General features: G+C 39.4%; 1 protein-coding gene and 1 long non-coding RNA gene across 12 annotated transcripts in view; one reads left to right on the top strand and one right to left on the bottom strand.

The window, feature by feature from the left end:
• ZNF146 (zinc finger protein 146) overlaps positions 1-22,028 on the bottom strand; it is a 106,664-nt gene that overhangs the window by 27,582 nt on the left and 57,054 nt on the right. For 9 of the 11 annotated variants that reach the window (XR_002345320.2, XR_002345318.2, XR_014806119.1 and 6 more), the window contains 2 exons: positions 14,875-14,968; positions 1,770-4,187 (listed from right to left, as the gene is read on the bottom strand). Coding sequence is in view for 6 of the 11 variants with exons in the window: in XM_084960831.1 (XP_084816957.1) it covers positions 3,182-4,060 (879 nt within the window). In the remaining 5 variants the exon portion in view is untranslated. Of the gene's footprint in view, positions 1-670; positions 1,613-1,769; positions 4,188-14,874; positions 14,969-22,028 lie in introns of those variants that run through there. The other 2 variants (XR_014806120.1, XR_014806121.1) reach the window with 2 other exon arrangements.
• Positions 13,846-20,173, top strand: LOC146402344 (uncharacterized). The gene is made up of 2 exons (XR_014806197.1): positions 13,846-14,170; positions 17,745-20,173. It is a non-coding gene; the product is annotated as an uncharacterized LOC146402344 (long non-coding RNA).

The following is a 22,028-nucleotide window of genomic DNA, read 5'->3' as shown; positions in this document are numbered from 1 at the left end:
TAACCCACTGAGCAAGACCAGGGATTGAACGAACCTGCGTCCTCAGGGATGCTAGTCAGATTCATTGACTGCTGAGCCACAGGTGGGAACTCCAATCAAGTCATCTATATCTATTAGGATGAAATAAGACAGATGTTCAGGTCATCTGCTTCCTGACATGCTGAGTAAAATGACTAATTTTTGATTCAACTTCCCTCTATGGGTCAACATTACCAGCCTTGCTGGATGGGGGAGGAGGGTAACCCAACCCATGGCCAGGAGACATGCAAGTATTCTCCTGGCTTTGTCTTACTGGCAGGCTTTATTTACTCTGCTGACTCCAAAGCTGCAAAAACACAGGGGGAACAGTTAAGAGCAGAGTTAGGCATGAGAGATTAAGGAGAAAAAAGTCGTTTAGAAAAATGTCTCATGACTAATATCTTTATAGAGAATGTTTTTCCCCTTCTAGGTATAAGTGGAGGCAATTTTAAAAAGGAATACAAACATCAGGTGCAATTCCCTAATAGATTTAGTATAAAATACCTTTCTTTTAAGGGGGTGAGGGACTTCATGGAAGAAAGGATGAAGACTCATGTAGATACGTTAGTCATGGTCATTCTTCCAAAAAGGCTAAAGATACACAAAATGTTGTGGCATTTAATTGAGCTTAAGAGCTTTTTCAAAAGCGGTGTTTTTTTTTTTTTAAAATATCAAGCCCAGGAGTTCCCATCATGACTCAGTGGAAACAAATCTGACTAGCAGGTTCAATCCCTGGCCTTGCTGAGTGAGTTAAATATCCAGCATTGCTGTGAGCTGTGGTGCAGGTTAAAGATGTGGCCTGGATCTGACGCTGCTGTAGCTATGGCGTGGGCCAGAGGCTATAGCTCCAACTGGACCCCTAGCTGCAAGTGCAGGCCTAAAAAGCCCCCCCCCCAAAAAAAGAAAAAAAAAAATCAATCCCAGGGGTTCTATTGAGGTGTGTAGGTTAGGGATCTGGCATTGCCACTGCTGTGGCTCAGGTTCAATACCTGGCCTAGGAACAGCCAGATGCCACAGGTATGGCCAAAACAAAACAATCTCCCCCCCTTTTCAACCTCAAGTGCTCTATTGCTGATGTTCACCATTCAGGAAAACCTTTAACAACATTATTTATATCAAGTTACACTGTGATGATGGACTAAATACAAAATATCTTCAGTAATAAGTGGTTTACACAGTAGAATTCTGTTGAGTCCAAACCACTTTTTTCTTATTCATCCTATCCTCTCCACCTTTGTAAAACAAACAATAACTTGATGGGGAGAATCCCTTACAATGGCCATGTTTATCAAATCTTCATGTTGTAAGCTTCAAATATCTTACAATTCTGTCAATTATACCTCAATAAAACTGGAAAACACACACACACACACACAAAAGGTGTGTTTGTCAAAGCAGAGGAAAGAATGAAATAACCTACAGGTTAAAACTGAGATCCAGCTGTTGGCAATTAACTCGAATTGTGGATGTTCTGGGAAGTTGAATGGTTTTCTCTTTTTAAAAACGAATCAATCAAAACCTTAATTTTTAATGCATAAGCTGCTCCCATGGAAATCTACAGGACAGGAAAATGGTCATTCCAAAATCAGTTTATCTGAAAAAGAAAAATTATATGAAGTCTGTGTATGTATCCTCATTTAACTAAATTTTCTTAAAAATTCCTAAGCTCAAATGATGTCGCAAAATAATGTTAGAAAAGTGAAGACCATGCAGTGCACACTCTAACATATAAAAAAAAATTAAAACAGATGTGGATAATGCTGTCATTTTTAATTTTAATAAAATAGATAATTTCATACTACATAGAGAGCAAGTCCATTCACTCATTGATAAAATTTTAGAAATATTTTCTATAAAAAGTTTAGTAGTTGATTGGGAATGAATCCATTAGAACATTTCTATAGGTACAGTGTTCCCATCCTCACCCCCATTTTTATTAATTTTGAGAAGAATTTAAAATACAGAAAAGTACAAAAAATAAGACAAGATATCCATATACCACAATCCAGAATTAACCAGTACTTCAATATATTTACTTGAAGTTTTTTTTCCTTTAAAGAGAAATGGATGTTTATATAAAAAACTGAAGTCTCAGCTAACCAAACCTCCCTCCCCCTCCCCCACACACACCCCCTTTCCCTTTCTCCTCTCTTCATAGGCAACCACTATCAAGAGTTTGGTCTGTATCCTTCCAATCCACTTCAGAAACATTTTAAAAACATACACACATATATGTATCCATTACCAATATATAGCAATGAATTTGTGAGGGAAGTTTTAATTCAAATTTACAAAAATGTCATTGTATTATATGTCACTCTGCAACTTTATCTTTCCCCCTCAACATGACTTTTGAGATCTTTCTCTGTAATACATATTGATCTCATTTACTACATTTTACAGATATACAGCATTCCATCATTAAGTATTTCCCATTTGTTCCTGATGGGCATTTAAGTTGTTTCCAATTTATGACTACTGCAAATCATGCCACAGTAAATAGCCCGGTATGTATTTCCCGAGCATAGTAAAATTGCCAGGTATTTTTCAATTTGCTATAAGGAATGTTTCCCAACTTCCAAGGTCATAACCATTTTAGTATACAGCTTTTCCATATTCCTGTTTTTAATCCTCTTGGATCTTATCTTTGTGTATAGTTCACTGTCTATTATTTTTTTTCTCAGAGAAAAAATTATCTCCAAATCATTTTGTAAATAGTTCCATTATCTTCGCCTGATGCCATTTCTATTATATTATAAATTCTAATAAATGCATAGGTGTTTCCAGAATCTCTTCTGTTCTGCTAAATTGATATCGTAGGTCTCTTCCTAATACTTACAATTTTTTTTTTTTTTTTTTTTACATTGGTGAACATCTCCAGATCTATGCAGATAGCAATGGTAAGCATGTTTTCCACTCCCAATTGTAGTGGAAATGCACTGTAAGTTTCAGTATTACCTTTGCTGTTTGTTTTCTGTTGGATATAGGATTTTTATCAAACAAATGTCTTTTGCTTCAAGATGAATTCTCTGGTGTCCTTTTAAGTTAACAGCTTTTGTTTCCCTTGTTTGTGATGCTTTCCTTCACAACGATTATTTCTGATGTGTTCTGAGGTATAAATTCCTGATGAACACTTTTCAATTTTCATGATATCCACAGGTTTTTAATGAGTATGAATCTTCTGGTGTCTAATGTGGTGTGACTTCTGGCTGAAAGCTTTCCCACATTCACTACATTGATAAGGCTTCTTACCTGTGTGTATTCTCAAATGTAGAGCAAGGGTTGAGAATTGAGAGAAAGCTTTCCCACATTCATTACAACCATAGGGTTTCTCCCCTGTATGGCTTCTCACATGTACAGTAAGAGATGAACTTTGAGAGAAGGCTTTTCCACATACATTGCATTCATAAGGCTTATCACCTGAATGAATTCTCACATGTACAATAAGTGATGTTCGCTGAGAGAAGGCTTTTCCACATTCATTACATTCATAGGGTTTCTCTCCAGTGTGAATATTTTGATGTTTTATGAGGTACTTCTTCTGACCAAAAGCTGTTCCACATTCACTACACTTAAACGGTTTCTCTCCAATATGGATTTTCTCGTGTTCAGTAAGGTTTGATTTACCACTGAAGGTTTTCCCACACTCCTTACATACAAACGGCTTCTCTCCTGTGTGAGTTCTCTGGTGCCTGATGAGGTTTGACTTCTGAATGAAAGCTTTCCCGCAATCCTTACACTCAAAAGGTTTCTCTCCAGTATGAATCTTTTGATGGGTAAGAAGGTTTTCCTTCTGGCTGAAGGATTTTCCACATTCATTACATTCAAAAAGCTTCTCTCCAGTATGGGTGTTCTGATGTTTAATGACATACTGCTTTTGGCTGAAGGCTTTTCCACATTCATTACATTCAAAAGGTTTCTCTCTATTATGAAAATGCTCATGCTCAGTGAGAGTTGATTTGTGGCTGAAGACCTTCCCACATACCTTACAAGCAAAGGGGTTTTCCCCACTACAAATTCTCTGCTGACTGAGGTGTGACATCTGAATGGAAGCTTTCCCACATTCACAAGGTTTCTCTCCAGTACGAATTTTTTGATGAATGAAAATTTACTTTTGGCTGAAGGTATTTCCACATTTCTTACATTTGTAGGGCTTCTCTGTGTATGACCTTTCAAATGTAGAGTAAGAGATAAGGTTCAAGAGAAAACTTTATCATACTCAGTACATTCAAAGCTTTCTCTCCAACTATAAATTTTCTAGTACTCAATGAAGTTTTGTTACATTCACTGGTTTCCCTCAGTATGAATTTTTTTCTGCGCAATAAGATCTGCCATCTAGCTAAACGCTTTTCAATATGTAGAGGGTTTCTCTCTAGCCTGACTTCTACATTTAATGAGGCCTGGCATGTAAATCTTCCCACATTCAGTAAATTCATAGGGTTCCTCTCCAGTATGAATGCTCTGATATCAGATGGGCTTCAAATTTTTTTAAACAAAGCCATTTTCATACTGATTTACACCTAAAGGGGGTTATAACCGTAAGTAGTAAGCTGTGGCAAGATTTCCAAACTAATTAAGTTGATGATTCTTTCCTACATAACTAAGTCTAAATTGTCTCAAACTCTTTCTAGGTTAAGCTGGAAAAAGGGGTTGCTTTTAAAGATATAAGATTTGAGAGGAAGTAATTTCCAATTTTCTTATATTCACTGCTTTTTTCCTCAGTCTGTACTTTACTGGAGCTGGATGCAACTTGCCTCCCAAGTCTTGTGGCCTATCTGCTCATCATCTTCTCAGGCCTCTTCTAAAATGGAGTACAAAGAACCATCATTTAATGGAATTAATGTATAAAGTGCTTAGAACTGTGGCTGGAACATGATAAGCACTCAATAAATGTTAGCCTTATGTTATAATTTTTTATAAATTTCTCCCAATACTAGTAATAAAATTTCAGACTGTGCTTGTGGGGATGAACTCTGGCAGCCCATCTCACAGTATGAAAGAATCCTCATGACCAACGTTTCCAACTAAATTTTTAGGAGGAAAACCTTTGTAGAGAACCTCTGGTTGAAAATTAACATTCGTAAGTATACAAAGCTTACACCATTCTAATTTCATAATCCAACAAATTGAATCTAACAAAAAATGAGAAATTAAAAAATAGAGTAAAGAGATGACCATATAAAAATTTACAAAGTCTACCTGGAACTCCTAAGAAAGGGGAAGGAAAAACCAAGTGCTTCCTTCTACAACTCCACTAAAATGACAAGAAAGGGGAAAATGGCACAAATTCACAAGAAAAGAGAACATGGTAAGACATCAATATACACAGGTATTAACATTTCTGATAACATGAAGTACATGAAAGATTAACACAGAAAAGAGCTGAGGAAGTTTAAATTACATAAAGGTACTGCAAAAGAGGGCAGTGATGTCAAGCAAGCCAATTTGTTTCACGAAGTATCAGAAAGACTCAGGAAATGAAGAGAAATTAAGTATCTCAAAAAAAAAGAATAGGAGTTCCCGTCGTGGTGCAGTGGTTAATGAATCCGACTAGGAACCATGAGGTTGCGGGTTCGGTCCCTGCCCTTGCTCAGTGGGTTAACGATCTGGCGTTGCCGTGAGCTGTGGTGTAGGTTGCAGACGCGGCTCGGATCCCGTGTGGCTGTGGCTCTGGCGCAGGCCAGTGGCTACAGCTCCAATTCGACCCCTAGCCTGGGAATCTCCATGTGCTGTGGGAGTGGTCCAAAGAAACAGCAAAGACAAAAAAAAAAAAAAAAAAAAAAAAGAATAAAGGATGGTGGCTGGAAAAAAAAAGACTGTCTGAGGTGTATCTGGACCTCTACTGTCAGTCAGGAGGACAAAGGACCATTCCTTTGTACAAAATGAAAAGTTATTCTTTGCAGAAATTTGATCTGAGAAGCTCCAGTCTCAGGGACACTCAACTAGTGACATGACAGGAGAGAGGTGCTACACTGAATCAATGGGATGTATATAATATGGTGAAACCTCCAGCTCCATTCTGCAGCTGAGGCCAAAAAATGTTGGCAAGCTGCGAGCAGAAAATGAAAGGATCCTTCCCTGGACAAAAGGAGAGGCCCATGAAAAACTTAAATAGGATGGTCTCCATCCAAGATAACTTTTTGTATTCACTTTTTTTTTTTGCTCAAAGGACCTGGCTACACCCGAGTTCATGAGGCATTCTGATTTTCATCCACTGAAACCTAGACTAGAAGCACCCAGGCACAAAAATGCTTAAAATGAAGAAGAACCCCACTAACATGAAAGATCAACACTTAAAGAAAAAAGAAACTCTAAGGAAATAAAGGTAAGGCATAGCAAACAACAAAACCCTAAAACCAATCAGTTATGAGAAACCATTTTATCAGTGAAGCAAAAACAGGATTTTGTAAGCAAGAAACAAAAAACTTCCCTTACAAATTAAGACTAGGGATGGGGTGGTGGGATGGAAAGGAAAATAAACTATATTACCATTCGTCTGTTATTACAGGGTGTCCTTAGTGCAGAAGGATTATATTGCTTCTCTAGCAAACTCAGGCATGGTCAAGTACCTTGTTTGGCCAATGAAACATGAGCCTAGATAACAAGTGTCATTTCCTGGTAGAAGCTTTAAGACCACAAACTCAGAGAATAAATCAAGGTAATACAAGAGCTGAGTACAAGTTCCAGAAAATGAAAGGAGAAAAGAGATTAGAGGAAATATTCAAAGAACAAAAAAATTTCCTCTCCTAAGTCATGACTGTCTAGACTTAAAAGGCCCACTTGATACCCTGCCCAATAAACAATAAAAGATGCAGGAGTTCCTTCTGCGGCAGAGTGGATTAAGGATTCAGTGTTGTCTCTGCAGCAGTGTGGGCTTGATGCCAGCACAGTGCAATGAGTTAAGGAAATGTTGCAGCAGCTGTGACACCTGGCTCAGGAATCTCTATATGCCATGGGTGAAGCCAAAAAAGGAAAAAAGAATCCATAAATGCTTTCAGAAGAAAGATAATTCAAAGAAACAGTAATCAGAATAAAATTTATTGGCAGAAAGACTGGAAACTAGAAGACAAAATTCTATGGGAAAAATTTTAAGCTTAACCTATCAATTAAGAAGACAGTCAAATAAAGGCATTTTTCAGATACGCAAAAGCCTCAAAATGTACCCTTTCTCAAAGGATGCTATTAAAAGGTGTGTTCCACTGAAATTAGTAGACAGAGAAGGCAACAAGTATAGAATCCTCTTTTAAGAGGGGATGCATAGGAGAAAAAGCAAAGAAAATTTCTACAATAATAGTGATGAAAAGCTACAAGGTAAGACCTATCAGGTCAGAGTACAGCCAGTCCAGACTGAAGCAGGATAAAAATTCTATAAGGAATATAATTTTATACATATACATACACACTTCTGTTATGTACCAGAGGATGATAGTTGTCTCAAGGAAAAGCACTAGGACAAACCATTTAAGTTGTGAGCTAAACCTAGCCTCTTTTCTCATGAAACATTTTTACGTTATTAATGAATTAATTAATGAATTAATGAATGTCCTACAAACTATTATTAAGACTTGGGTTATGTTTGGCAGAAACTTTCTTCAGATAGAACAAAGAAAGACAATTATCTCAACTGATAGGATATGATGCCAATGATAAAATTTGAGTTTTCAAGCAAAAATTAGAATTTTGGAAAACCTGTATTCTCCCAATGAGACTGATAAACCTCCTAATACTCAAAGGAGATACACACACACACACACACACACACATACATATATATACATTTATATTTATTTCTAGCTATGAAGTTCCTGGGCCAGGGATCAAACCCATGTCACAGGAGCAACCTGGGCTACTGCAGTGACAACACTGGAATCTTAACCTACTGTACCACAAGGGAACGCCCCCAAAAGACTTTTCAAGGGAGATTGGTATTGTTAACAAAATATGCTTTGATATTGTAAAAGAGATATGTTAACATTTGAAAGAAATGCATTAGGGAGTTCCTGCCATGGCTTAACAGTAAGGAATCAACTAATATTTGTGAGGACGCAGGTTCGATCCCTGGCCTTGCCCTGTGGGTTAAGGATCCGGCATTGCTGTAGTTGTGGCCAGCAGCTGCAGCTCCAATTTGACCCCTAGCCTGGGAACTTCCATATGCCCAGAATGAGGCCCTCAAAAGAAAAAAAAAGAAAGATCTGCATTATTCCACTGAACAAGGTATGATGTTACAAAATCACACACAGGTAAGAGATCCATAGATTTTATTTAGGAGAACAAAAAAACCTGATATAGTCTCAAGTTTCACACTGTAGCTAACCTTGAAAAAATTACCACTTGTCAAGTGTTGGTATAGTACCAAAGAATATTAACAGATACCTGAAAATGCTATTAAAATACTTCTCCCCTGTCTAACTGTATCTGTACGAAACCATAATTTATTTATTTAAATTTGTCCTTTTTCTGCTTTTTAGGGCCACACCTATAGCATATGGAAGTTCCCAGGCTAGGGTTGGATAAGAGCTGCAGCTACCGGCCTTTGCCACAGCCACAGGGAACCAAGCCACACCTGTGAACTATACTGCAGCTCATGGCAAAACTGGATCAGGGCCAGGGATCAAACCTGGGTCCTCATGCATACCAGTCTGGTTTGTTACTGCTGAGCCACAACAGGACCTCCTGAAGCCACAATTTAATATACTCCAACCAAAATAATAACAGGTGACAAGAGCAGAAATGAGAATCCAGCTCTCTTCTGTTAAGACACACAGTAAAGTTATTTACAAATTTGCCAAACAGGAGTTCCCACTGTGGCACAACGGAAACAAACTTAATATCAATGAGGATGTGGGTTCAATCCCTGGCCTCACTCAGTGGGTTAAGGATTTGGTGTTGCTGTGAGCTGTGGTGTAGGTAGCAGCGTAGCTTTGATCCTGAGTTGCTGTGGCTATGGCTGGCTGCTATAGCTCCCATTCAACCCCTAGCCTGGGAATGGCCGTAAGCCACAAATGCAGCCCTAAAAACCAAAAAAAAAAAAAAAAGTAATTTAAGTTTATATGTAATGGGATTATTTGTGTTTTTTAATAAATGATTTTTAAAATTTCTCAATTTTACCTTACAGTAGATATCACAAAAGTCCACATAAACCAAAGCTCTTTGGGGGCCTTCAAGTTTTAGGAATGGAAATTTTCTTGCTAATGAGTATTAAGTTTCCTTTGGTGGTAATGAAAATTTTCTGGAAACTGAGTTCCCCTGTGGCTGAGCAGATTAAGTGTCTGGTGTTGCCACTGCCAGGGTGCTAGTTCAATCCATGGCCTGGGAATTTCTACATGCCGTTGGCACCACACACACAAAAAAATTTGGAAATCAGTAATGGTAACTGTGCAACTTTGTGAATACACTGAAAAACACTCAACTGTGCACCTTAAAAAAGTGGATTTTATGTTATCTGAATTATATCTCACTAAAGCAGATTTTAAAAAAAAGAATGTCAAGGGTTCCTAAGACCAAAGTTTGAGAACTGATGCTTAATAAACATTCCTCATTATTCATTCAACAAATACCTTCTTTCCTTTCTATGTGCCTGACACAGGTCTAAGCTCTAGGGATAAACAGTATTGAACAAAACTGACAAAATTCTCTGCTTGCATCAAGTTTACAGTCTAGTGACAGAGAAAAATAACTAACAAAACAAAGAAGGTGGTTTGTTAACAAGTTAAGTACTATGGGAAAAAATTAGGGAAGGGATAGAGAGTTTCAATTTCAGATGGAGCAGCCTCTGAGAAGGCAAGATTCGAGACCTGAAGGAAGAAAGGGTGATCCTTAAAGATATCTGGAGGAAGAGCATTCTAAGCAGTAGTTAATTTCAGAGGCCCTGAGGAAAAGCCTGCTAAGAGTGTTAAGTACGCAATCAATGAGTCACAATTATGCATATTATGTTCCTCATGTCCTTTGGCTTAGCCTGATCTCCTATTAAAGGTCTATAAAAATCTATAAAAACCTCCTGGAAGCAGCTCCAGCATAATATGTTCCTAAAAAAGGACTTCTCTAATCTTGTCTCTTACTTCTAAACATCTTTTCCTTACCTTTTTTTTTTGGCTGCCCATGGGATGTGGAAGTTCCCAGGCCAGAGATGGAATCCTCACTGCAGTAGCAACCCACACCACTGCAGTGACAACATTGTATCCTTAACCCACTGTGCCCTAAGAACTCTTCCCTTAACTTCTAATTACATTCACTTTTCCTAAAATAAATGTTTCATATAAATTTTTTTTTTTTTTTTTTTGTCTTAGGGTTTCAAACCCGTGGCACATAGAAGTTCCCAGACTAGAGGTCAAACTGGAGCTGCAGCTGTTGATCTACACCACAGCCACAGCAACGAGGGATCAGAGCCACGTCTGTGACCTACACCACAGCCCATGGCAACAGCGGATCCTTAACCCACTAGGCGAGGCCAGGGATCAAACCCACATCCTCATAGATACTAGTCGGGCTCATTACCTCTGAGCCATAATGGGAACTCCTAGGCCTTCCTTTCAATAGGTTCACAAGATAGATTCCAGACATAAAAATATAAAAACATGTAAGATGCTATTTATTGAAGACTTTCGAATTTCTGTGGAAATAATGTAAAGGAGGCTGGACAACTAGAGGGGAGATCAATAAAAGAAGTAACAGGTTTAAATGATAACTGAGAACTGAACAGGCAGGGCATTTTATAATCAAAGGCCAAGATTCAAAGTATTTTATAGAAAGAAAAAAATACGTTCACATTTATATTCATATGGCTAATAGTAAAGTATATCTATTAAAAGGTTTTACTGACCATATTACAAGGATCATGAGAAAAGATATAATCCAGACATAATCTAAAAATGGTTTGAAGTGACCTGAAATCTGGGTAAGTAGCAGTGATTTCACAATGAGAATCAAGTCAACTGAATAGCTGTTTATCCCATAAACAGGTAAAACTATAGTGGGCAAGACAGAAAGGATGGAGGTGCCAAAATAAAAACTGATATTTATAGAAAGAATTACTTCTAACTTCAGAATGGATGAGTCCTTGCTTGGAATTAATTTATAAAGGGAAGGAGAAAGGGCAGAATGAAAAGTTCCAGAAGCCAGCTTCCAGTAAGAGGACAGAGAGTAGGGGTGAGGAAGGTAAAAAATGAGGTAATTCCTAGATAAACCAACATCTCAGGTCATCAAAGCACCAGTCAAGCCAAAGTGGGAAAAAATTCCTAGAAGGGTGATTCAAACATAACATAAATAGATCTTTTCTTCTAAAATGGTAAAATAGGAGTTCCCGCCGTGGCGCAGTGGTTAACGAATCTGACTGGGAACCATGAGGTTGCGGGTTTGATCCCTGGCCTCACTCAGTGGGTTAAGGATCCGGCATTGCTGTGAGCTGTGGTGTGGGTTGCAGACTTGGCTCAGATCCCTCATTGCTGTGGCTCTGGTGTAGGCTGGTGGCTACAGCTCCAATTCGACCCCTAGCCTGGGAACCTCCATATGCTGCGGGAGTGGCCATAGAAAAGGCAAAAAGACAAAAATAAAATAAAATGGTAAAATAAAGACATCACTGCTCACTTTATGTCTGTGAAAGAGAGAGGAAAAAAGGGAAAACTGCATTTTTTTATAAGTAGCAAGTAGCTATAATTCTAATGTCTTACAAGAAAGGATAAGGAACATCCTTTTTTAGAAGAATTCTCATGCACAATGCGCTTCAAAAACAAAAGGCACAGACTCAAGGGCACCATCGCTATCTCCTCGTTTCTAACAACCAAATCCAGGAAGCTAAGCCGGATGTAGAAGATTTGGTGGACCCTGATTGGCATCCCTGAGATTAAGAAAAACAGGACTGTGCAAGGAAGTGCAGAGACATCACCCCTGAATAAGTCAGCTTCCTAGTACAGCAAAACAGAAGCAGGTTCCTTAAATTCTTGACTTGTGTATCCAACTGCCTACCTTAACATGCACTTCGATGATGGATCAATAGACATGTCACAATTAAAAGGTCCTAAAGAGGAGGTCCCATCATGGCTCAGTGGTTAACGAATCTGACTAGGAACCATGAAGTTGTGAGTTCGATCCCTGGCCTTGCTCAGCAGGTTAAGGATTCAGCGATGCCGTGAGCTATGGTGGAGGTCGCAGATGTGGCTCGGATCCCGAGTTGCTGTGGTTCTAATGTAGGCCAGTGGCTACAGCTCCAATTGGACCCCTAGCCTGGGAACCTCCATATGCCATAGGTACAGCCCCAGAAAAAAGGCAAAAAAAAAAGTCCAAAAGAAAACTCTTGATCTGTCTCCTAAAATGCCTACTCTTCCTATCTCAGTAAATGGTAACTCATCCTCTTCTAGTTAAAGACTTACTGATGACTTTTCTCTCATAACTGACATAAAATCTCCATCAATTCTGTCAGCCACTCCTTTAAAATATTTTAAGAATCTGACTGCTTGTCACTAACTTTAACTACTAACCTAGATCACTGCTGTAGCTTCCCATTAATCCCCTAGCCTTGGCACCCCCCATATCATACTTTCTTTATAGCAGCCAAAACATAATTCTGATCTTTTCACTCATCAACTCAAACCCTTTGTGGGTCTCCCAAATCATTCAGAATAAAGGCCAGAGTCTATGATTTGGCCTGTTACCTAATTAAACCTACCCTTACCCCCCTTTGCTCACTGTGCTCTAACTCACTAGCCTGATCACTATTTCCTGAACAACAAGCCTAAAAACCTCAAGGGGTTTTAGTTTTTGTTTTTGTTTTTGTTTTACTTTTTAGGGCTGCCCCTGCAGCATATGGAAGTTCCCAGGCTAGGGGTTGCATTGGAGCTGCAGCTGCCAGCCTACACCACAGCCATAGCAACGCAGGATCTGAGCTGTGTCTGTGACCTACACCACAGCTCACTGAAATGCCGGATCCTTAACCCACCGAGCGAGGTCAGGAATCAAACCTACGTCCTCATGGATATTAATCGGGCTTGTTACTGCTGAGCCACAACAGGATCTCCAACCTCAGGGTTTTTAAGACTTTTTGTTCCTTTTGGCTGAATGCTCTTCTACCAAATGCTGCATGTTCCACTCTCATACTCTTCAGCTCTTCTTACAAATGCCATCCTCTTTTCCCTAGTACCCGAAATGGTGTCAAATACAAATCATTCAATTATGAATATACCATGATGGTAGAAATGTAAACTGGTTTACTTCTTTTGAGAGTGATGTGTCTATTTCTTTCTTTCTTTTTTTTTTTTTGTCTTTTTGCCATTTCTAGGGCCGCTCCCTCGGTATATGGAGGTTCCTAGGCTAGGGGTCGAATCGGAGCTATAGCTGCTGGCCTACGCCAGGGCCACAGCAAAGCGGGATCTGAGCTGCATCTGCAACCTACACCACAGTTCACAGCAACACCGGATCCCTAACCCACTGAGTGAGGCCAGGGATCAAATCCACAACCTCAGGTTCCCAGTCAGATTTGTTAACCACTGAGCCACGACAGGAACTCCCACGATGTGCCTATTTCTATCAAATCTACAAATAAACATAACTTTGACCCAGTATTTCCACTTAAGAGTAAATTATGTTATTGCATCTGCATATCTCTGCAAAGCACTATAAACAAGAATACATACTTGCATCTTTAACTGCCTAAGCTTGGAAACAACCTAAATGTCCATTAGTAGGAGACAGGTTAAACAAATAAATAGTTGATAGAGAGGAAAAGGATACTATGTGCACAATAGAATATATTCCACCATTTATATGACAAGGAAAACTCAGGGCTTATATATATTCAAATTTGCAGCAGACACATAATATTTGGTTTATTCATAGACTAACTCAAGAAGGATACATGTGAAACTCTTAAAAGTGACTGTGTCTTTGAAAAAGAACTATAGGACTGAGGGTCAGAAGAGATTTTTTTCACTGCATGCCTGGATGTTCAAAACTTTTTACAAATTCCAGAATCGTATTAAAAACCAAATGCAGGAGTTCCCGTCGTGGCGCAGTGGTTAACGAATCCGACTAGGAACCATGAGGTTGCGGGTTCGGTCCCTGCCCTTGCTCAGTGGGTTAACGATCTGGCGTTGCCGTGAGCTGTGGTGTAGGTTGCAGACCCGGCTTGGATCCCGCGTTGTTGTGGCTCTGGCGTAGGCCGGTGGCTACAGCTCCGATTCAACCCCTAGCCTGGGAACCTCCATATGCCGCAGAAGCGGCCCAAGAAATAGCAAAAAAAAAAAAAAAAACAAAAAAAAAACAAATGCAAACTCATACATCCATGCATACATATACCCACACATAGCAGAAAGGCAGAATTAATTTCTAAGATAAAAACTTCTGAAAGAGGTACATGGGAGCAGAAGGGAAGGAGGCAGGAGTTTGTTGATGTATAATGGGGAGGTGGATAAGATGTGTGATCACAGATGTAAAATATAATGCTGAAGCATTTAACCACTGAAAGAATGAGAGAAGCTGGTAAGTAATAAAAAGGGACCTAAATATCAAATGATATGTTAACACTTAAGACTTATAAAAGACAATGGACAAGATAAAGAGTTTATACACACCAGAGGATATGAGACTGAGGGTATCATGAAAGAGAACAATCACAGAGGCAGTACAAATGAAGTGATTTTTTGACATGCAGAATAGATAAGAGGGCATCTGCCCCCCTAGAATCTGATTTAAGAAGTTAGATTACTACAAGAAAATATGATGACTAGAAATACTCTTCAGGTATCTAGCAAATTCTACCAAGTGATATCCTAACACTAAGGCCTGTAAGGAAACATACTTAAAAGCGTTACAGAGGTGGTAATGCTGATTCAACAACTGTGAACTGCCTGCTTGTGATTCACTCACCTGGACAAATTTCATTTCCACTTTTTTCTCCACCATTCAGAGTTCGTCTTCTTGCTTCAACAGAGACTCACATACAGTTTGGTCAGCTTATAACCTGCAAGGGAAGCAGAAACAGTAGGCTGAAAAAGTACTTGGTAGTGGAGTGACCTAATTTAGCAATTTCTAAAAGTCAATGATCATTAAAAAAAAAAAAGAGAAACTGATGACAGAACACTGTGAATCAACAATGGACAAATGAAAATCATTACAAAAATAAATAAATAAGTAAAAGTGAACGCATCATCCTGGAAGGCAAGTACCACAATGATTTGCAGGAAACACAGATAAGGAGATAGAGGTCTGCCCCCACCATGTTAGGGTCATCAAGCCTGAGGAAGGAAGCATAGAAGTCCTAGAAAAGGCCCGTGAGCTCTGAAGCATAGAATGCTACCACGTTTCCTTTTTCCTGGTACTTGTCTAGGAAAATCTATCTCATGCAAACATGGGTAACACAAAATACTTTGTCTAAGTCCACACAAGTACACTTGTAAGAAAAACAGTGCTAATGAACAGCATAATTTTCCAACATTTAAACTCATATGAAATACACTGCCCCATGCAGATTAAAAAAAAAAAAACGAAGAACAATGTAACAAAACCAATTTTTAAAAAAAGACATAAAAACTTTAAGAAGCGAACAAAGTTACAGAGGGCACACAGAAGATAAAAAGGGGAACTTAGGTGTCATCCAAGAGGAAATGAAAACAATAGGAATGGACATTTTATTTTTGTTCTGTTTGATTCTTCAAAAAAGATTGCAGTTATCAGGAGTTCCCATCATAGCTCAGTGGTTAACGAACACAACTCGTGTTCATGAGGATGGGGGTTCAATCCTTGGCCTTGCTGAGTGGGGTAGGGAGCCAGCATTGCTATAAGCTATGGTGTAGCCTTCAGACACAGCTCTGATCCCTTGTTGCTGTGGCTGTGGCATAGGCCAGCAGCTGTAGCTCCAATGTGACCATGTGACCCCTAGCCTGCGAACCTCCCTATGATGCAGGTGTGGCCCTAAAAAGACCAAAAAAAAAAAAAATTACAGTTATCAGAGTTAGAGGGATTTTTGTGTCCTGATTAAACTGATCTTTCTTGATTGTTCCAACTGAGGCAAAGCAGTGGCTTCAGCCTTAAACTTTTGGTTTCTACTCACATCCCCAGACACAGGCAGCATAGGCAATTTATACATACACAGGTAATCAAAATCTATATACTTGACCACAAAAGCCAGCATCTTATCTACTGCAAAACACTGAAGGCATTTCTATTAAACTCTAAATAAAGATAAAGGATGCCCAGTGCCTTATTTTTTAATAGAACTACAAAAAATTATCTAATAAGGTACACAAGGAATAAAATTTGTATAATAAGCCCTCCCCCTTTTTTGCTTTTTAGGGCCACACCTATGGCATATCTAAGTTCCCAGACTAGGGGTCGAATTGGAGCTACAGCTGTTGGCCTACACCACAGAAACTCGGGATCTAAGACTTATACCACAATTCACACCAACGCCACCCCAGATTGCCGACCCACAGAGCAAGGCCAGGGATCGAACCCACATCCTCATGGACACTAGTCAGATTCATTTCTGCTGCACCACAAGGGGAACTCCTCGATAATCTTTATATATACCAGAACAATGACTTCATTCATAACAGTAACATAAAAGATAATGTCCTTAAAAATAAATTAAGAAGTGATTCTCAAGTTTACCCAAAAAAATAAACAATACCTAGGAAACTGAAAAAAACAAAGCAGTAAGAGGAAACTAGCTACACTAGATATAAAACAAAATTATAAAGCATCCATAATAAAAAGATAACTATTGGTACATGAATAAAGACTGGAGGATGGGTGAGAACACGAAGTCCAGAAACAGACCAAATACATGAGAATTTAGTATATGATCAAAATGGAATCTTAAAACAGAGTTAAGGACTTTCTTTAATAAATGGAGTTGAGGAGTTCCTGCCATGGCTCAGCAGTTAACGAACTCAACTAAGATCCATGAGGAGGTGGGTTCAATCCCAGGTCTCGCTCAGCGGGTTAAGGATCCAGCGTTGCTGTGGCTGTGGTGTAGGCGGGCAGCTGTAGGGTCCAATGGGACCCCTAGCGTGGGAACCTCCACATGCTGCAAGCGAGGTCCTAAAAAGCAAAAAAAAAAAAAGTTGGAAGAACAGGATAATCTACTGGAAAAATAGAAACCTGGATGCATAGCTATTAATGTAGGTCAGGATAAACTCCAAATGGATTTAAAAAATTAAGTTGAAAATAAAAGCCCATAAAAATAATCTATAAGGTCAGTGGTTAAGGAATCCGACTAGGAACCATGAGATTGTGGGTTCGATCCCTGGCCTTGCTCAGTGGGTTAAGGATCTGGTGTTGCCATGAGCTGTGGTGTAGGTTACAGACACAGCTCAGATCCCGAGTTGCTGTGGCTGTGGGGTAGGCCGGTGGCTACAGCTCCGATTCGACCCCTAGCCTGGGAACCCCCATATGGGGCAGGAGTGACCCAAGAAATGGCAAAAAGACAAAAATACAAAAAAAATAAAATAAAAAAATCTTGTACAAGTGAAACATGGGTTGGGAAAGGCTTTCTATGACCATAAATAAAAAAACTGATAATGCTAACTACATTAAAATTTTTTAAAAATTTAAATAAAAAAATAAGGCGTTCCCGTCATGGCTCAGTGGTTAACAAATCCGACTAGGAACCATGAGTTTGTGGGTTCCATCCCTGGCCTTGCTCAGTGGGTTAAGGATCCAGCATTGCCGTGAGCTGCAGTGTAGGTGGCAGATTCGGCCTGGATCCTGCATTGCTGTGGCTCTGGCGTAGGCAGGTGGCTACAGCTCCGATTGGACCCCTAGCCTGGGAACCTCCATATGCCGCAGGAGCAGCCAAAGAAACGGCAAAAAGACAAAAAAAAAAAAAGTAAAATAAAATAAAATAAAATAAAATGAGGAGCTAATCATGAGGTAAAAATACTGAATCATTTCATTGAATTAGAAATACTAGTAAGAATTCATTTTTTTCTTTTGACACCCTGTGGCATTCAGAAGTTTCCGTGCTAGGAATCAAATCTGTGCTACAGCAGTGACAATGCCAGATCCTTCGCTGGCTAGGCCACCAACAGGGAACTCCCAATTTGTGATGATTTTTATTTTTTGGCCACCCCTTGGCACATGGAGTTCCTGGGCCGGGGGATCTGAGCCATTTGCAACCTAAGCCACAGCTGCATCGAGGGATCCTTAACCCACAGTGTCAGGCCAAGGATGGAATCTGTGTCCCGGAACTCCCAAGATACCTCTAATCCCATTGTGCCACAGGGGAAACTCCTCATGATTTTAACAAATGGGTTTTCTACCTCCCTCTCTGAAATGGCCCTGAGACAATGTTACCTCTGCAGCAATGAGAACAATTCAGAACCCATATTTTGGTCTCCAATACCATCCTCCAGGAAAAGGAACCAGAGCTCCTAGGAGAAACGGTCAATTCCAAGTCTGGTAGGGAAGTATAAGGTGGGCCTCGACGGCAGAAGGCTCTCAAATGATGTTTAAAGAAAAAAAAGCCAGGATAAATGTGACACAATTTGAAGTAGCAATCAAATAAACATAAAAGGAATGAAAAAAATGAGAAAACCAGCACTTTGCAACACTGAAGTTAAAGATTCAGCTAAAGATTGTTTATTGGTGTTAAAACCATTCATTAAATGATTGATGGGCAAAGGATATTTGTATGGTGCCAAACTGTGAACATACAGATTTTATTTTGGTCATAAAGGGAAAAATATAATCACTAATGGTGGACCAGTCATACATTTCCCTAATGTTATGCAATTTGAAGATCACCTCTGATGCAGTCTAACCAAAAATAAGTCACAATTAGGATTTTTAAAAAACATCGGAGGTTCTGAATTAGAACTGTGAGGAAGTAACAATCAGAAATCAGATTTATCTGCTGAAGGAGGTAGTGATGAGTTTCTAGATGAATGTAACTTGAACACAAACCTAACTTCCTCATTCCAGTTACAAAAGGAAAAACGTTTAAATACGGAAATTAAAAAAGATCATCTACTTTATCTGAATCTTTCAGAAATTTTTACCGTAATACAAATGACTACACTATTTCTGAAGAAATACTGTTCTGTGGTATTAGTACCATTTAACATTTATCCACTACTTCCTAATACTAAGCACTCTTTTTTTTCTTAAATGAGAGTCGTTGTTTTTTGTTTTTGTATTTTTTTTTCTCTTTTGCCACACAGGCAGTATGTGGGAATTCCTAGGCCAGGGACTGAACCTACAGCAGCAACCAGAGCCACAGCCCTGAAAATGCAGGAGCCTCAACCCTCTAGGCCATCAGAGAACTTCCCTAAGCACTATTCCTTAGAACTCCGCATCTGCACAATCACCCTGTGAATCAGGGACTATTATTTTTCCTATATTACTAGCTGAGAAACTGAGACACAAGGTATAAGTACCTGCCTAAGGACACCTAGGCAGAAAGCCGCAGAGGGAGGAATCTGGCTCCATGGCCTAAATTCTCCTTTAAAAAAAGGGGGGAGGGGGGTTCCTGCTGTGGTGCAATGGGCTGTAGCAGCCTGGGTAGCTGCAGAGGTGCAGATTTGATCCCTGGCCTGGTGCTGTAGGTTAAAGGATCCAGCACTGCTGCAGACCCAACAAAGATTACAGCTGTGGCTTGGATTCAATCCCTGGCCCAGGAACTTTCCATATGCCTCAGGTGCAGTCATTGAATTTAAAAAAAAAAAATTACTTTGATTTTTGAATATATAATAAATTCATATAGTTGGGAAGAAACATAAAAAAGTATTTGCATTCATCCTATCTATGCCTGTACCTCTATCCCAACAGAGGTAGCCAATTTTATTTGCTGTAGATCTTCTTATTTTTTTTTAATGGAAAGTAATACAAGCATATATTCTTACCTCTCCCCTTAATCCATATGAAGCATACCACGCATTCTGCGTTTTTCACTTTACATTTTTGGAGTTACTTCAGTGTTAGAATACAGAAAACAGGAGTTCCCGTCGTGGCACAGTGGTTAACGAAGCCGACTAGGAACCATGAGGTTGCGGGTTCGGTCCCTGCCCTTGCTCAGTGGGTTAACGATCCGGCGTTGCCGTGAGCTGTGGTGAAGGTTGCAGACGTGGCTTGGATCCCGAGTTGCTGTGGCTCTGGCGTAGGCCGGTGGCTACAGCTCCGATTCAACCCCTAGCCTGGGAACCTCCATATGCCGCAGGAGCGGCCCAAGAAATAGCAACAACAACAACAACAAAAAAGACAAAAGACCAAAAAAAAAAAGAATACAGAAAACTTCTCCTCATTCTTTTTTAAAGCTGTAAGTTACTGTTGTTTACACATGCCATAATTTTATCACACTAATATCCTACTGATGAGCATAAATTGTCTCTCCCTATGTGAAACAGTGCTGCAATGAGCAACTTTGTACCTGTGTCACTTCATGTAAATTCGGGTATATTTGTAAAATTTCCATCTGTGAAATAACTAGGTCATTAAACACTGAGGAATGGCCCTTCATAAGCCTGTTTCCTTCTAATAACAATACTATTTTAATTTATGAGGACCTAAAATGTTATTGTTAGGCTCCCACCTCCCTATACCCTAAATGCTTTTCTTTTTCAGAGCTCTACCGGCTATTCTAGCTTGTCTATTTTTCCACATGAAGTGCACAATCAGCTTATTTAGGTCCAAGAGAAAAAAAAACAAAAACCTATGGATACTTTTACTGGGATAACATTAAATTAATAAATTAATTTGGGAGTTCCCACCATGGCTCAGTGATAACGAACCCAACTAGTATCCATGAGGACATTGGTTCGATCCCTGGCCTTGCTCAGTGGGTTAAGGATCCGGCGTTGCTGTTGCTGTGACTCTGGCATAGGCCAGCAACTGCAGCTCTGATTCGACTGCCCCTAGTCTGGGAACTTTCATACGCCACATGTACTGACGTAAAAAGCATAAAAACCCCAAACCCTTGAATTTATCCACCTTTTTTTTTTTTTTTTTTTTTTTTTGGTCCTTTTACGGCCACAGGTGTGGCATATGGAAGTTTCCAGGTTAGGGGTCGAAACGGAGCTGCAGCCCATGGCCTACGCTAGAGCCACAGCAACGCCAAATCCAAGCCAAGTCTGTGACCTACAATGCAGCTCAAGGCAACACCAGATCCTTAACCCACTGAGCAAGGCCAGGGATTGAACCCAAGTCCTCAAGCATACTAGTCTAGTGCATTACTGCTAAGCCACGATGGGAAATCTTGCACACACTTCTTTATGAGAAATTCCCACTGAAAAACATTGTATATTTATTTGTTCACATCTTATGTTACCCCCGAAAGCAGTATTCTAAAGTTCTTTTCCAATAGTTTTAAACGTTTCTTAAATTTACTCCTCGATTTTTAAAAGACAGTTCGTGTAAACAGTGGTCTTCTACTATACCTTCTACTGACTGTTGTTTATTTGAAGGCTACTGATCTACAGACACTGATTTGGTAACCAATTATTTAACTCTCTTATTATTTAAAACCTTGAAGGACAACTGTGGGTTATCCTTAATAATAGTATCTCCCTTTCTTCACAAAATCCATACAACCTGAGAACACTTCCACGCATTTAGGAGTTAGTACACCTAACTAGTTCGGATTCATGGATAAACACTGCAGCAAGTTTGTTTGTTTTTTTTTTTTCCCCAAAGAACGAGGATAACTGTGTTTATCCTAGAACCCCAGACCCTTGACTTCCTAGTACTCTGCTTTCTGCGATATGTTGACACTACTTCTCAAAAGGTAACGCTGATATCTACTCTACCTAGGCTTAACAGCAGCCCTATTAAAGTTCCTCAAAGATCAGGATATTTGAGACCGTTTGAAACAGGGTCCCCATAACAAAAAGTTCCTTTGAAATATTTCTGCTTGTTTAAAAAAAAAAAGCAATAAGTCACGATGATTTGCATTGTACCCTAATTAATAAGAAATGTATTTTATAGAAAAGCATATTTTAAAATTAATTACCACTTGGTGCTTAACCCCCTTCCAATCTGCAAGTAAATTAGGTATTCCAGGAAGATGGCACCGTTATTATCAGCAC

Source organism: Sus scrofa, chromosome 6 (assembly GCF_054392235.1).
Source record: "Sus scrofa isolate SSC_HxYL_T2T_F1_AM1 chromosome 6, Sscrofa_HxYL_maternal_Yorkshire_Landrace_v2.0, whole genome shotgun sequence".
NCBI lineage: Eukaryota > Metazoa > Chordata > Mammalia > Artiodactyla > Suidae > Sus > Sus scrofa.
The sequence above is the reverse complement of the archived record's forward strand: the minus strand, read 5'-3'. Positions and strand labels throughout refer to the sequence as shown.